The sequence below is a fragment of the Beta vulgaris genome, chromosome 6 (assembly GCF_026745355.1).
Source record: "Beta vulgaris subsp. vulgaris cultivar EL10 chromosome 6, EL10.2, whole genome shotgun sequence".
Lineage (NCBI taxonomy): Eukaryota > Viridiplantae > Streptophyta > Magnoliopsida > Caryophyllales > Amaranthaceae > Beta > Beta vulgaris.
In genome coordinates this window covers 51,808,248-51,820,870 of record NC_079207.1, presented here as the reverse complement: position 1 = coordinate 51,820,870, position 12,623 = coordinate 51,808,248, and the positions used below count along the sequence as shown (strand labels likewise).

At 38.5% G+C, this 12,623-nt stretch overlaps 1 protein-coding gene across 1 annotated transcript; it reads left to right on the top strand.

The window, feature by feature from the left end:
• Window positions 1-1,043: 1,043 nt before the first annotated feature.
• LOC104897001 (protein root UVB sensitive 6) lies at window positions 1,044-11,162 on the top strand. Its single transcript, XM_010683802.4, has 13 exons — window positions 1,044-1,566; window positions 1,669-1,767; window positions 2,978-3,094; window positions 3,963-4,034; window positions 4,125-4,235; window positions 4,434-4,553; window positions 7,447-7,548; window positions 7,629-7,701; window positions 8,106-8,189; window positions 8,268-8,332; window positions 8,479-8,580; window positions 8,676-8,858; window positions 10,361-11,162. The coding sequence occupies exons 1-13, from the start codon at window positions 1,195-1,197 to the stop codon at window positions 10,418-10,420; spliced, it is 1,560 nt and encodes a 519-aa protein (XP_010682104.2). The 5' UTR covers window positions 1,044-1,194; the 3' UTR covers window positions 10,421-11,162.
• Window positions 11,163-12,623: the final 1,461 nt, after the last annotated feature.

The following is a 12,623-nucleotide window of genomic DNA, read 5'->3' as shown; positions in this document are numbered from 1 at the left end:
TATGACCTGAACCTGAACCGATACCCGCCCAAAAAAGACCGATACCTGAAATGACCCGATCTGACAACGATATGAACCTGATTCGACACCTGACCCGATTAGGACCTAAAACTGATTATAACTCGACGTAACTTGTCATTAACCCAACCTGTTGCGACCCGTTACCTGATTTTACTAGACCTGTTGTGACCTGATACATTATTTTACATGACCTGGTTCTACATGTTACCCGATTTTACCCGACTTATTGATTGTTAATAACTCGACTTGTCATTGATTTCACCACATAGTAACATAAATAATAAACTAACACTACTATAAAAAGGCATATAACTAGATGAACTATTCAAGCATTGATTTTCAATAAAATCTTAAATAATCATACAAATTTGAAGCAACGCCACACAAAATTTATGACCTGTTCCATACTTGAAGCGACCCGAAAGTGACCTGAAACCAAGTATGGTATAACCCGATAACTACCAACCTAAACCCGACTCGAACCTGACCCAAACCGCTATTGTCCTCACCTGATAAGTATCCGACCCATGCATGACCTGAACCTGAAAGCACCTGCTATAAACCCGACCCGGCACCACATGATCACGAAAGATGACCTGTCCCAAAATTGACCGCGCCGAACCCGACCGAACCTGAAAGAAGAAATAAATTGAGACAGACCTGACCGAATTATGACCGTTCCCGACCTGCACCCGACCTGTTTGATTTAATGACCTGACACGACCTGATCGAACATGACATGAAACCTGAGATGACCCGACCCGAACTCGATTCGAGTAACTGAATTGACAGCTCTAACATCCAAGTTGCGCTAGCTATTCTTTTGGGCCGTGACCTACCAGCTATCTTTATTAGACAGTTAGACTTGGATAAACATCAAACACGGCACTGCTGGATCAAAAAATTCCATTGTCCTATCTCATCTGATCTCCCAACTCAGCAAAATCAGCACGTACATAACAGAACTCCTCACTACGTCCCCAATCCCACGTGTCATACAAGGTCGTTACGAATTACGAATTTCATTAGGGTCAGAGTTCAGTCACCCACACACACCCACCAATTTTTATTTTTGCCAACACAATTACACAATCACAATATTCGCCTATATTCCTAACTCATAATCAAAATCCCACTTTCTCTCTCCTCTTTCCACTTCCTTCAAGCTCATCAATGGCGCCAATGAATCTCCGCCACTCCTCATCCTCCTCCTCTTCCTCCTGCGCACAATCCATCACAACGTCGTCATCAGATGCGCGTCTTCTGGTGCGTGAAACAATGCGAATCAGCGCCAATTTGGCTGCACCAGCGAATTCTCCGTCGCAAATTCCGCCGACTCTTCCGGCTGCATTGGATAGTAAGAATCTCAGGTTAGGGCTTGTTGAAGAGGAGTACATTCATTCCAACTTGAGGTTGATTTGTTGTGAAGAGATCGATGGCCGTCGTTGGAAGTATGTTGCTGAGAATGCTAATGATTCTTCTGGAACATTCAAGAAGGGTTCTATTCGTTCTGTTTCTTTGCAGACTCCTCAAGCTCCAGCTGATGTATGTACGCGTTTCTCTTGTTTTGCTTCGATTTTTCTTTTACTGCATATAATATGTTGATGTCCATGTCTGAGAAATTTATCTAATGTTTTCTATGTGCAGGAATTAGTGTCATTTATTCGATCCTATGTTGTTCCTGAAGGCTTTCCGGATAGTGTTTCACCTTCATATGTGCCATACATGACATGGAGGGCATTAAAGGTACTCAATCTACAAAGTCCAGAATTCGTTTTCAGTGTAGATTGACTTAGAGGCTTTGTTGAGTGTTAGATGGTATACATTTATAAGACTCGCATCATATTCCTAACCATCAATATTTAGGACATAGAAACTTTGATTGAACGCTTGAGCCATAAAAACTACTAATTTAGGCTAAATTAATCTAAATACTAAATCCGAAGTAAATGATTTAAATAACCTTTTAAACCTTGAACAATTATAAAGGAAAACAGGAGAGTTGTCTAATGTACATGTACAAGTAACAAGTCTTAAAGAAAGGAGAAGGGAGGATTTTGGCCTTTGGAAACATACCACTTTGCTTTCAGAGATGTTCTTTAAAGGCATCTTACGACTTGTTGAATTTGAGATTAGCAACCTTTTAGAAAACTCCAAAAGTATTTGAAGAGCTTTCTTATAAGAGTTCTGTGGACTATGGGTAATTCTAAAGCCCCTATATTACTAAATATAGGAAATGGACCCGAGAAGTCCGTTTATATAGTCTCTATGTGAAAGAATAATGAAATAACACACGTCGCCAGGTCCGGTCTTAGCAGTTTGTACTTGAGTTGCACAAACATAGGCAAATGGACGATACATGCTGGAATATGCACCTGCATTGAACCTTCTATATTTCCACGCCCGTATTTGCTTTGTAACTAAATTTCATTTAGAAGTATAATACTCCTTACAACTTACAATCTCTAAATATAATAGTCGATTTCAAATATATTTTTCTAAGAGGATTGTGGAACTAAAGTTTTATTAGGAAATCATTCTTGAAAGGCTATCTATTGATCTAATCTAGTCCATTGTACTAGGATTGGATGTTCGATGTAAAATGGTAATTCAAATAAGCAAAGTTCTAATTGTGAAATAGGGGGATGAACTCACGAAAATAGGCTTGTATAGTAGAGTTTCTAACTTTCTATCTAATTGATCAATGCAAGCTCCATTTTGGATGCTTGAGAGACGAGTCTTTTTACGAGAAAATTTTTCCTGCATCAGTTACAATTCACGCTACATGACCCATGTAACTGATGCAATTTGGTCAGAATGCATTCAGCAGTTGATGGTTGAATCTTGCTTTATCTGCGTCGATGGTAGTTCTACTGTTCATTTTACCTGTGAATTGTGAAATGAATTATTGGGAACACTTTTATGGCACTACTAACTTTTCAAGTCTTCCCTGTAGCACTTCTTCGGTGGAGCCATGTGTGTCTTTACAACACAAACTAAATTGCTGACTTCTGTTGGAGTATCTAGAAACAGAGCTACCCCTGGTGCTGTTGCTATTAATTGGATTCTTAAGGTAGGAATAATCACATAGACTGAGTTTGAAGTTTTGAATTCTTTGTATTTCATTATACATGTGTATTGTTTCCCTTATGGTTTGCTGATTTTCTTCTTTTTGCTTGAGAGTATGCTGTATGTTTGTCTAACTCTGCTTACTTGCTCGAGTTTCTGAATCCTGCCATTATACTTGAAGAGTAAGTGACTTTGCTTATTTGAGCTTTTATGCTACCATATGTCTTTTCCAGGGCATATAATTTCTGGTGCTGAATTCCAATTTGCTGTGTAATATATGGAGGGAGTTTTTACCCCATCTCTCAATAACTTGTAGAATAACTGAGAAGATCATGCAAGATATTGTGCGAAATAATATCTTTTTGGATTTTCGTGGATAAGAAAGTTCTAATTTGCGAGGGATAACACTTAGATAAGGATGGTATCAAAATGGCTTCTTTAGCAAAACCTGGGATAGGATGTGAATTGTGAAGTATGTGGACCAGAAGAATGTACTCTCTCTTCATGCTGGTTGTCCTGCCCAACAGGTTTTCCTTGTATGTTTAGTATGAAAGTTTAACAGTCTAATTCACGAACGATGTTTTGAAACATTTGAATTTGTTTGTTAAAGGCCGAGAGCGAAGATTTATACAATACGAGAGACAACTGCTTGTTGTGTGAGCAATATTATCATTGTTAACATGTTGGTATATTATTGAAAAGATGAGGTTTTCTTTAATTTCAATTAGCTCTATCTCTGTTCCACAATCGCTCTTCTGATTTTGTTTGCTTCATGCTAGTAGAGCAGTATTTGTGAATTTGGGCTTGTAGTGCTCTTATTTCTATTGTGGAATTGTGGAAGCCATTGTTCATACAACAAGTGTCATGTGTAGGATGGTGCTGGGCGAGTTGGAAAAATGCTTTTTGCTAGACAAGGGAAGAAATTTGATTATGATTTGAAACAAGTAAGTATATCTTCCCTCTGCATCTGTATTATTGAAAGAAATTTGACTCTAATATTCATTGCTTTCTTGTTATCAAAATTTTCCTTTCAGCTTAGATTTGCTGGTGATCTATTGATGGAGTTGGGTGCTGGGGTCGAGTTGGCAACTGCAGTAATGCCAAACTTGTTTCTGCCATTGGCTTGCGCTGCCAATGTTGCTAAGGTAAAGTTGCTTACTTTGCACACTGGACCTTGTGGTGCTTGTGGAAGGTTGGGATTGACAACTTGTTCTTCTTTTTCCATTCGTATGTGCCTCTTTCTGGTTGTGATGGTGGTGGTTTGATGTGCCTATATGTGTTTGTGAGTATGTGTTTGTGATTGGTATCAATGATGTAACTAATCTGCATCATCTGCCTGGCAGAATGTTGCTGCTGTTACATCAACATCTACCCGTACTCCAATCTACAAAGCATTTGCCAAGGGTGAGAATATTGGAGATGTCACGGCTAAAGGCGAATGTGTTGGCAACGTTGCAGATCTGGTATGCCTCGTGCTATGGCTCATTTCTAGATGTTTCTTGTACTGAAGTATGAATATATTCCAATTGATCCTTTAGAAGATGATTATACTTCCTCTTTTTTTATTTTAGCTGCAACATTTTCCATTATAGGTGTTTTTATTTAGATGCAACATTTCCTTCTTGGTAATGTTTTTGGGGCAATTTGACAATTTTATCCTCATTTTTATCACCCCACATGCAAAAAGTATGGGCAATTGGTTCAAATTTTACTCTCTCCTCTTTCCTTAATATTTGTGCAAAAAGGCATTTGTCGCAACTATAAAAAACAGAGGTAGTATATCTTTAGTAGCTCTGTAGATGTCCCTGTGATGTTGTTGCTTTGTGCTATCTTTGGACATTTTTTGATGAAACTTCATCTTATAACAGTTCATGATGTGCATATTGATCTATTGTATGCCTCTTCATCTAGCGCTAGATGTACCTCAAAGAAGAACTCATTGAGCTCTGTTGTAACCTATTAAGATATTGAGTATAACTCAGAGGACCAGCAAAAACCATCGACTTAGAAACCTCAAATTGTGTCAATTATGTTCTAAATTAGCAGCTGGGGAAAGTTTAGCTGTACCTACATAAGCCCTAAAGTGGAGCCAAAATCAATCGTTGGTCCTTGAGGACAAGGTTACTGGATGATCTCTTTGTTTCTGTAATTATGTAATAAAAGCTTGTCGTTTTTTGGACTAAGCAGAGGTGCAAAGCTAAAATTGCAGCCCTGAAAGTTACAATGCATAATCTCAGCTGAGATCTTGAGCCTGAGCATCTAAAGCTTGTAAAAGTGACGCTATTTATGCGACTAGCTACCAACGATAACCCAAACCCACTGTCACCGGAACCACCTCTTTCACTCTTCCCATAACCAAACCATCTTCACATGGTGTCATCCCCTGAAGCCTCAATGCCTCATCACTGTTGACCACCATCAGTATATCTCCAGCACTACACTGTCACACTCATTACCAAAAGAAACTGCCACCAATTTTGATGTCACCCTACAATCAAGACTTGCCTGCCCTCCTAAGTCCTACTTCCCACGCCAAAGTTCTCATCTTTATGCTGTTTCCAAACAAAAATCCACCAGTCACCCTTTCCCCAAGCCCTTCCCTGGGTCAAGTGCTGCTTTATCACTGCCACAATCCCCAACCAAATAATTTCTACTTCGCCTTCACCCATAAACCACCGCCACAACAACACTTCCACTGTGCCAACCACGACCAGATTTGAGAGATAGACATATCTGTATGGCTTTAGATGGTTGAATCTGATTGTGGACATTTCCATTTTGGAGCTTTCATGGTCGAATTTGACCATAAAAAAACTCTTCCATGGCAAAAGTGAGATGACACTTGTTCATGATGGTTGATGGAAGGGTTTTATAGCAAACATGCTATCGGCGGCAGCACCTAAACCTAGTGGTGGTTGTGGGAGTGAGAGAAGGCTTGGTAATGATGAGGAATTATGGAGAAAATAAGCAAAAATGGTGGCTGGGATTAGGTATATGAGCAGGGGAAAGGTCATCGTGCGTGCGTCGGGCACGGGCATGCACCCAATTGCCCAAATATCTGACTCAGGGTGCAGCTGCTAAATCTGCCGAATTTCCGCTTCATGTATGGTTACCCGATGTTATGGAGGGTCCTCCTATTTCAGCTCTCACACATGCTGCTACCTTGGTAGCAGTGGGAATTTTTCTCGTTGCTTGACTATTTTATGAAAAATTTCCGTGATTTTAGCTTGAAATGAAGTGCCTAAGTGTCCACACCCATGTCAAAGTGTCGAGGTTATGACACATGTATTAGAGGTTAAAAAAAAAGTCTGAGAAACATATTTGAGGTGTCGATGATTTTGAGGAAGACAAAAGGAGAAAGGGTCTTGTATACTCTCTCTTACATCTGACAAACCAAACTGAATATTAGAAAATTGTTTTTCTTTCTCCAATTAAACCAAAACAAGATTATTGAACTCATTTACTTGTTTCCTTTCCCCCTAATTTTCTTTCTTCTTTCTTTGCCTTTTCTTTTGTGAAACAAATGGCTCTGAAATTTATTCAGCTTTAGAAATCCTTAAAGCTAAGGCCATTAGCTGGCAGTATATGCGTATCAAGAGTCACTCTATGTAGACACAATGGGGCAAATTCTTCATATCTTGCTGAAGATCAGGTAGAAAAGAGGAGTTTCTTTATTTGGAAGGACTCTATCATTGATGACTCCTCCAAAAACACAAAGGCAGCTGGCTAGTACTTATATATTCTCAGGCATACTGCTCGAAGCAGATTGCATAGTTGTCTTTGTCTCCTTTCACAGCTGTAATTTTTGTGCTACACAAATGCATATTTATCCAAGCGTCAGACACATCAAGATGCAAAATCCCGGACATTGATGTGTGCAAAGGCATTTATGAAACACAATCCTGAATTTAAAAATATTACAAGTGTTTCATATGTTACAAACTAACAGTTACAATGGACATTTGTGGTTGACTTTTATGCATATTCTTGTTAAAATTCTGATGTTAATCGAATTCGTCAGCATATGTTACATTTATTTTTTCTCGAGTTTATTTTTGTTCTTTTGTTAAAGTGTGGGGAAGGGAGATCAAATAAAAATGGAAGTTTCTTTACCTCCTTTTCATGTATTTCTTCTACTTGGATCTGTTACCAACAACAATCTTGTGGGTAACAAAACTTTTGAAGCCTCCGCACCGTGGACATTTATTAATCAACAAAACGGTTGTGGTTGCATCTGTTTGTGTTATTGCTTGCTTGAATTGTGCATGCTATATTTATTCTCTGCTATGCTGTTCCATGAATCTATTCATCTGGTACTGATCTGTAGCTGATGCGAACCAATTGTTTGTTGTGAAGTTGGGAACTGGACTAAGCATCATGCTATCGCAAAGGAACCCATCCTTGGTTACAGCATTTGCCTTCCTTTCTTGTGGTTATGTTCTCAGTTCTTATCAAGAGGTTTGGTTGCTCTCCTAGCTTTGTCTTGTAACTGAGAGAAACGAAGTCTTTCTCACAGTATAATATTGGGTTTTTGACAGGTGAAGTCTGTTGTATTGCATACTCTAAATAGGGCAAGATTTACGGTGGCAGTGGACTCTTTCCTTAAAACTGGTATGGCTTAGGCTCTGTCCTTCTCACCTTATTTTCACTTATTTCAAGAAAAATATGTTCAGTTGGGGGCGAATAAGTTCTGGTTAAGTTAAGTTCAAGGCCAACATTACATCCACAACGATAACAAGTTCTAATAAGTTATGATAAGTTTAGGGCCAACAAGCTCAACTTTTTTCAGACAAGTTCAGTTCTGGCCTAATAGGTTAAGATAAGATAGGTAACTGAAACTTTACTGAAGAAAGCACATCGTAGTTGTAGCCTTCGAAGCATACAATTAGATAGTTGCCAACACTTCAAATAATTATCATTCGATGCTCCTTGACTTTTCTTTTACAATAATAACTTCATTTATCCTAAAGATTGATGCAATACTACTTCTGATCACATTTAAATGTTCCTTGTAGGGCGAGTTCCTTCTCTGAAAGAGGGAAATTTAAAGGAAAACATATTTTGCTTTCCATGGGTACAAGATACTTCTGTTCAACTTGGTATGATTTTATTTTATTTTATGACCTATGATCTTTTCACTTTTAATTCTCCAAAACTTAAAATGCTGAATTTAACAGGCTGTAGATTCAAGGATGCATTTCAGGACCCAGGTTTATATTTTGCACTAGAACCGCTCTTTGAGGTACATATTGCCCACCAACTAATCTATGTGGAATATTGTTCAGTATCATGGGGCATGCACCTATGGACATTCTTTTATTGCTAGAATGCATTTGCAACTTATTTTCGAATTGTCACGGACGTTGTTTAATTGCTTTTTGTACACAGAGAGAGAGATATGTAGTGACCTACGATCCTGTAAAGAACAAAGTGTGTGCATTGCTCAAGGATCAGGCAAAAGCTGAAGACATTATAAAAGCAGCATTTCATGTAAGTGATTTACAGTTAGTTTCTTTTTTTTTGTTGCTGCATTAATTCATCCTTCTGGAATAATCAAACTAATCTGCTGGGAGTGCCTTTTGCAGGGTCATGTACTTCTTCATTCTATTCAATCATCACTTAAGAAGCAGACTGCTTCTGGGAAGGGTTATGAGCATGATAGCTTAGACTCTCTAGCCATGCCTGTAGATATTGAGAGCCTCGTGGCTGATTCCTGCAAGATGGTTTCATCTACATATGGCCTGTTCAAATATAAAACTGCAGAACAGGTAAATTGTAGCCAATCTTTAATAGCTCTTTCACCAAGTGTCACTCTGGAACTTTTTGCAATTAGCTGGATTGGGTATTGATATTGTGGTTGGTTTCATAGTCAATATCAGACTCTTGAGGGGGAGTGAACTATTCTGTTAATATAACTTGTGGTAGAATCGCAAGATTGGCTCTGTGACATGGACTTTCTTACAAGTATCCAGCCAATGTACTGGTGGCCTATTTTTCTCGGACTTGCAATTTTCTCGTTGTACCTGTGTCGACACGACACAGCATGAACTTGGATATAGAATCCGTGTCAGACCCAGCATTTTGTACTTGAATATGCCACCCAATAAAAGAGAGAAAGATAAACATAATTAATCTGGAAAAATCGTAAATTCATACCGAATAGGTGCATGAACCCTTAAGACATCATGGTTGAAGGATCAATTGGAAGGAAAACTGTAACAAATAATGATGTAATTTAGATCTGTAAACCCTAGATCTAAATTGAAGGTGTAATTTAGTAAATGAAGATGTTAATAATTTGGGCTTTTACTCGTGGACGTGGGGCTAAGAAGAGCTGATACCATAATCGCTGCTCTTGCTACTTGTCTTTTCCGGAGATAGTTTTTGAAATTTTTTCCTCCTCTGTGGCTGTATGCATGTGGTTTTCTGTTTTTACTTTCCTGTATTTTAGTCTTGCTGGAATGGTGTTGAAAGACTCACAGCTGCTTTACTCCTTTGTCTATATGCTATGTCATGTGCAACATCATCCCTCTTTTTCAAAGATATGTCATCATAGTTGCTCTTGGTCTTTCCATGTTATAAATCTTATTAAGTTAGTTTTGTGCTTTCTCTTGAGCATTATTTAAAGTGTACAGCTTTTAACTTCTATTTGGCTTACAGTTGGCTTCTGCTATTCACTAAATCATGTACAAGAATCTATCCCCCCCCCCCCCCTTCTCTTTTACTTTAGTTATGAGACAGTTGATGCATATTGTAAAATATGTGATCATACTGCATTATCTGCACGTGGCTATTATTTTCAATTCGGAGAAAGAACAGGTTGGGCTTTGTTCAAACATCTATAATTGAAGGTGGTGCTCTTTGAACCGAATGCTGGTATCTAATTATTGAGTATTTAATACCCTGAAGAAGTACATACGTTGCTTTTGTATGAAATTCAAATTTCAACTATGACTGTACGCCTAGACTCCTGATAAGAAGCTTTGTTAGCTTCTGGTTCATTCTGATTTCTAGATGTTTTAGAAGTTGTAGAATATCGTTTTGTGGTGATGTGTGCAAGTCATAATTTAATCGTTTCATGCCCTGTTTGGGCTTGGGTTGTTGATCCTTCCCTAGGCATCTTCAATTTATCTTAAATTCAAGTTACTTATGTTCGTCTATTAAATTGTTTCCATCCCAGAGAATCATAATCATGGGGTTATGACGCGTGCTAAAAGTGATTTGTTGTGTAGTGCTTGCAGCAGGCATTTACTGTTTGTATTTGTTTCAGGGATGGGTAATGTCGGAGTCACTTCTTAATCCCGGACGAGCTCGGTTGTATCAAGAATAAGGTTCCACATGTTTTCAGTTGATCTAAAACAAATAGATCTTGGCTCGGAAAGAATCTCTAGTCATATGATGGACGCTTGCTTGATATACCAAGTCCACATGACCAAGGTTTGGTCAGATTCTTTGTCTTGCCTCTAACACCGTGATGCATGTGGCAGCCTTTATAATGGGTGTAGTCTTGTGGATATTGCTGTGATCCAGTGGGAAGATTGGCCATTAGATCTAACGGAAGACTGCAGATTTCCACAATTCGACAGTTCAGAATGAGATCCTTTGAAGCAGAAATTGGTTTCAAAGCTGTAGCAGAATGTACTCGTTTGCCTTACCTTTTACTATATGTGGTCAATATAGCTTGTTCTATTACATTGATGTAAATTATTACGTTTGTGTTTGTCTTTCCCCCTCTTTGTATCTATAGTTGAGCTTAGTGGTGTTTCTATTTTTTACGTTGGCATGTATTGCACAAAGATGTAACCGTGGGGGGAGGGGGGAGGGGGGAGGAGGGGGGTGGGTTGGAGATTACAGAATTTTTGAGGTAATGATTTTCAACAGTTTTGGTGTTAATGATGACTGAGGGATTGAGGGGAATGTTTAGATTGGCTTTCATGTCTCCTTTCTTAGAAATATGACATGCATTTTGAGTTATTTCCGAAGTAAAACTATTGTAAAGTACGGATGAGCATGCAGATCAATGCCTGTAAAGTGCGACTCTATTATTAATACAATCAGTTTAAATTTTTGTATTGTGGATAGCGAATGCATTGTTTTTGTTTTTGTTTTTGTTTTTGGTTTGGTTTGTTTTGTTTTGTTTTGTTTTGAGCATATTGAACGAGGCTACATAAAATGATAAAATGTCAATTTGCAGCAATTTTTGTTTTTGTTTTTGAAAGTTGGCTATATAGTCTGTACTTGGTATTACTAGTGTGCCTTGTATATTATTGTTAATTAAGGCTTAAAAAATGTTGTAAGGTTTAAATTAGATAATATGGACAACCTACTAGCAATCCATTATTTATGATTGCTAATGAACATGCCACCAAAAAAAGCAGTCTTTTGGGCCAACATATACTAGTTTTTTTAGGGTGTTTAAAAATACCCAATCGCTATTTACCACCAGTATTTACTAAAAATCGTCCGTATATTTTCCTTGACATCCCCCTCATATCCCTACCCTTTTACCCCACTCTTACTCTCTCACCTCTCATCTAACTTCACCTCACTCCATCTCTCAGACCTCCACCACCACCGACAGATCACCACCACCGCCGGACCACCTCCATCGACAAACAACTACCACCAGAGCCACACTCGCGCATCACCACTGTCGCGGACCACCACCTCACTATCGCGGACAACCACCAATGGAATGTGATTAGTCTTTTAAAAAAAAAAATTCCGCCACCAAGGCACACTACTGAATTGTTATTTCGTTTCCTCCACCGAGGAAACAAAACAAAATTCCGTTTCCTCCATGGAGGAAACGAAACAGATCTTCGTTTCCTCCATATGGAGGGAACGAAAATACATTTCGTTACGATGGAAACCAAATGAAATTTTGTTTCTGTGGTAACAATGTGGATTTTCGTTTCCTCCATGGAGGAAACGAAACAGATCTTTGTTTCCTCCATATGGAGGGAACGAAAATACATTTCGTTATGATGGAAACCAAATGAAATTTTGTTTTTGTGGTAACAATGTGGATTTTCTTTCCCTCCATGGAGGAAACGAAGATCTGTTTCGTGGTGGTTGATGCGGTGGTGGTGGTGGTGGTCACCGATCTGGTGGTGGTTCCGGTGGTGCTGTTTGCTATGGTAGTTGGGGTGAGCTGAGAGAAAGAGAATGAGAGCGAGAGTAGGAGAGAGAGAGTGAGTGAGTATACATAGGGGTAGTTTAGGAAAATCTTGAAAAAATATACGGGCGATTTTTAGTAAATACGGGCGGTAGATATTACTCCCTACGGTCTTTATTTAGTTTACTCGTTTCTTTTGCATAAATTTTTAGGAGAAACAAAGTTGTGGGACATCGAAAGTGAAATTATTATTTTATGTTAAAGTTGAATGTATGTGATGAAAAGTTAGTGGTCCCATTCCAAAAATAGAAACGAAAGAATTGAGTAAACTAATAAGGGACATCCCAAAAAGGAATATTGGTAATCTAATAAAGACCAGAGGTAGTATATGGTTATTTAATTGCATGAAAGTTAA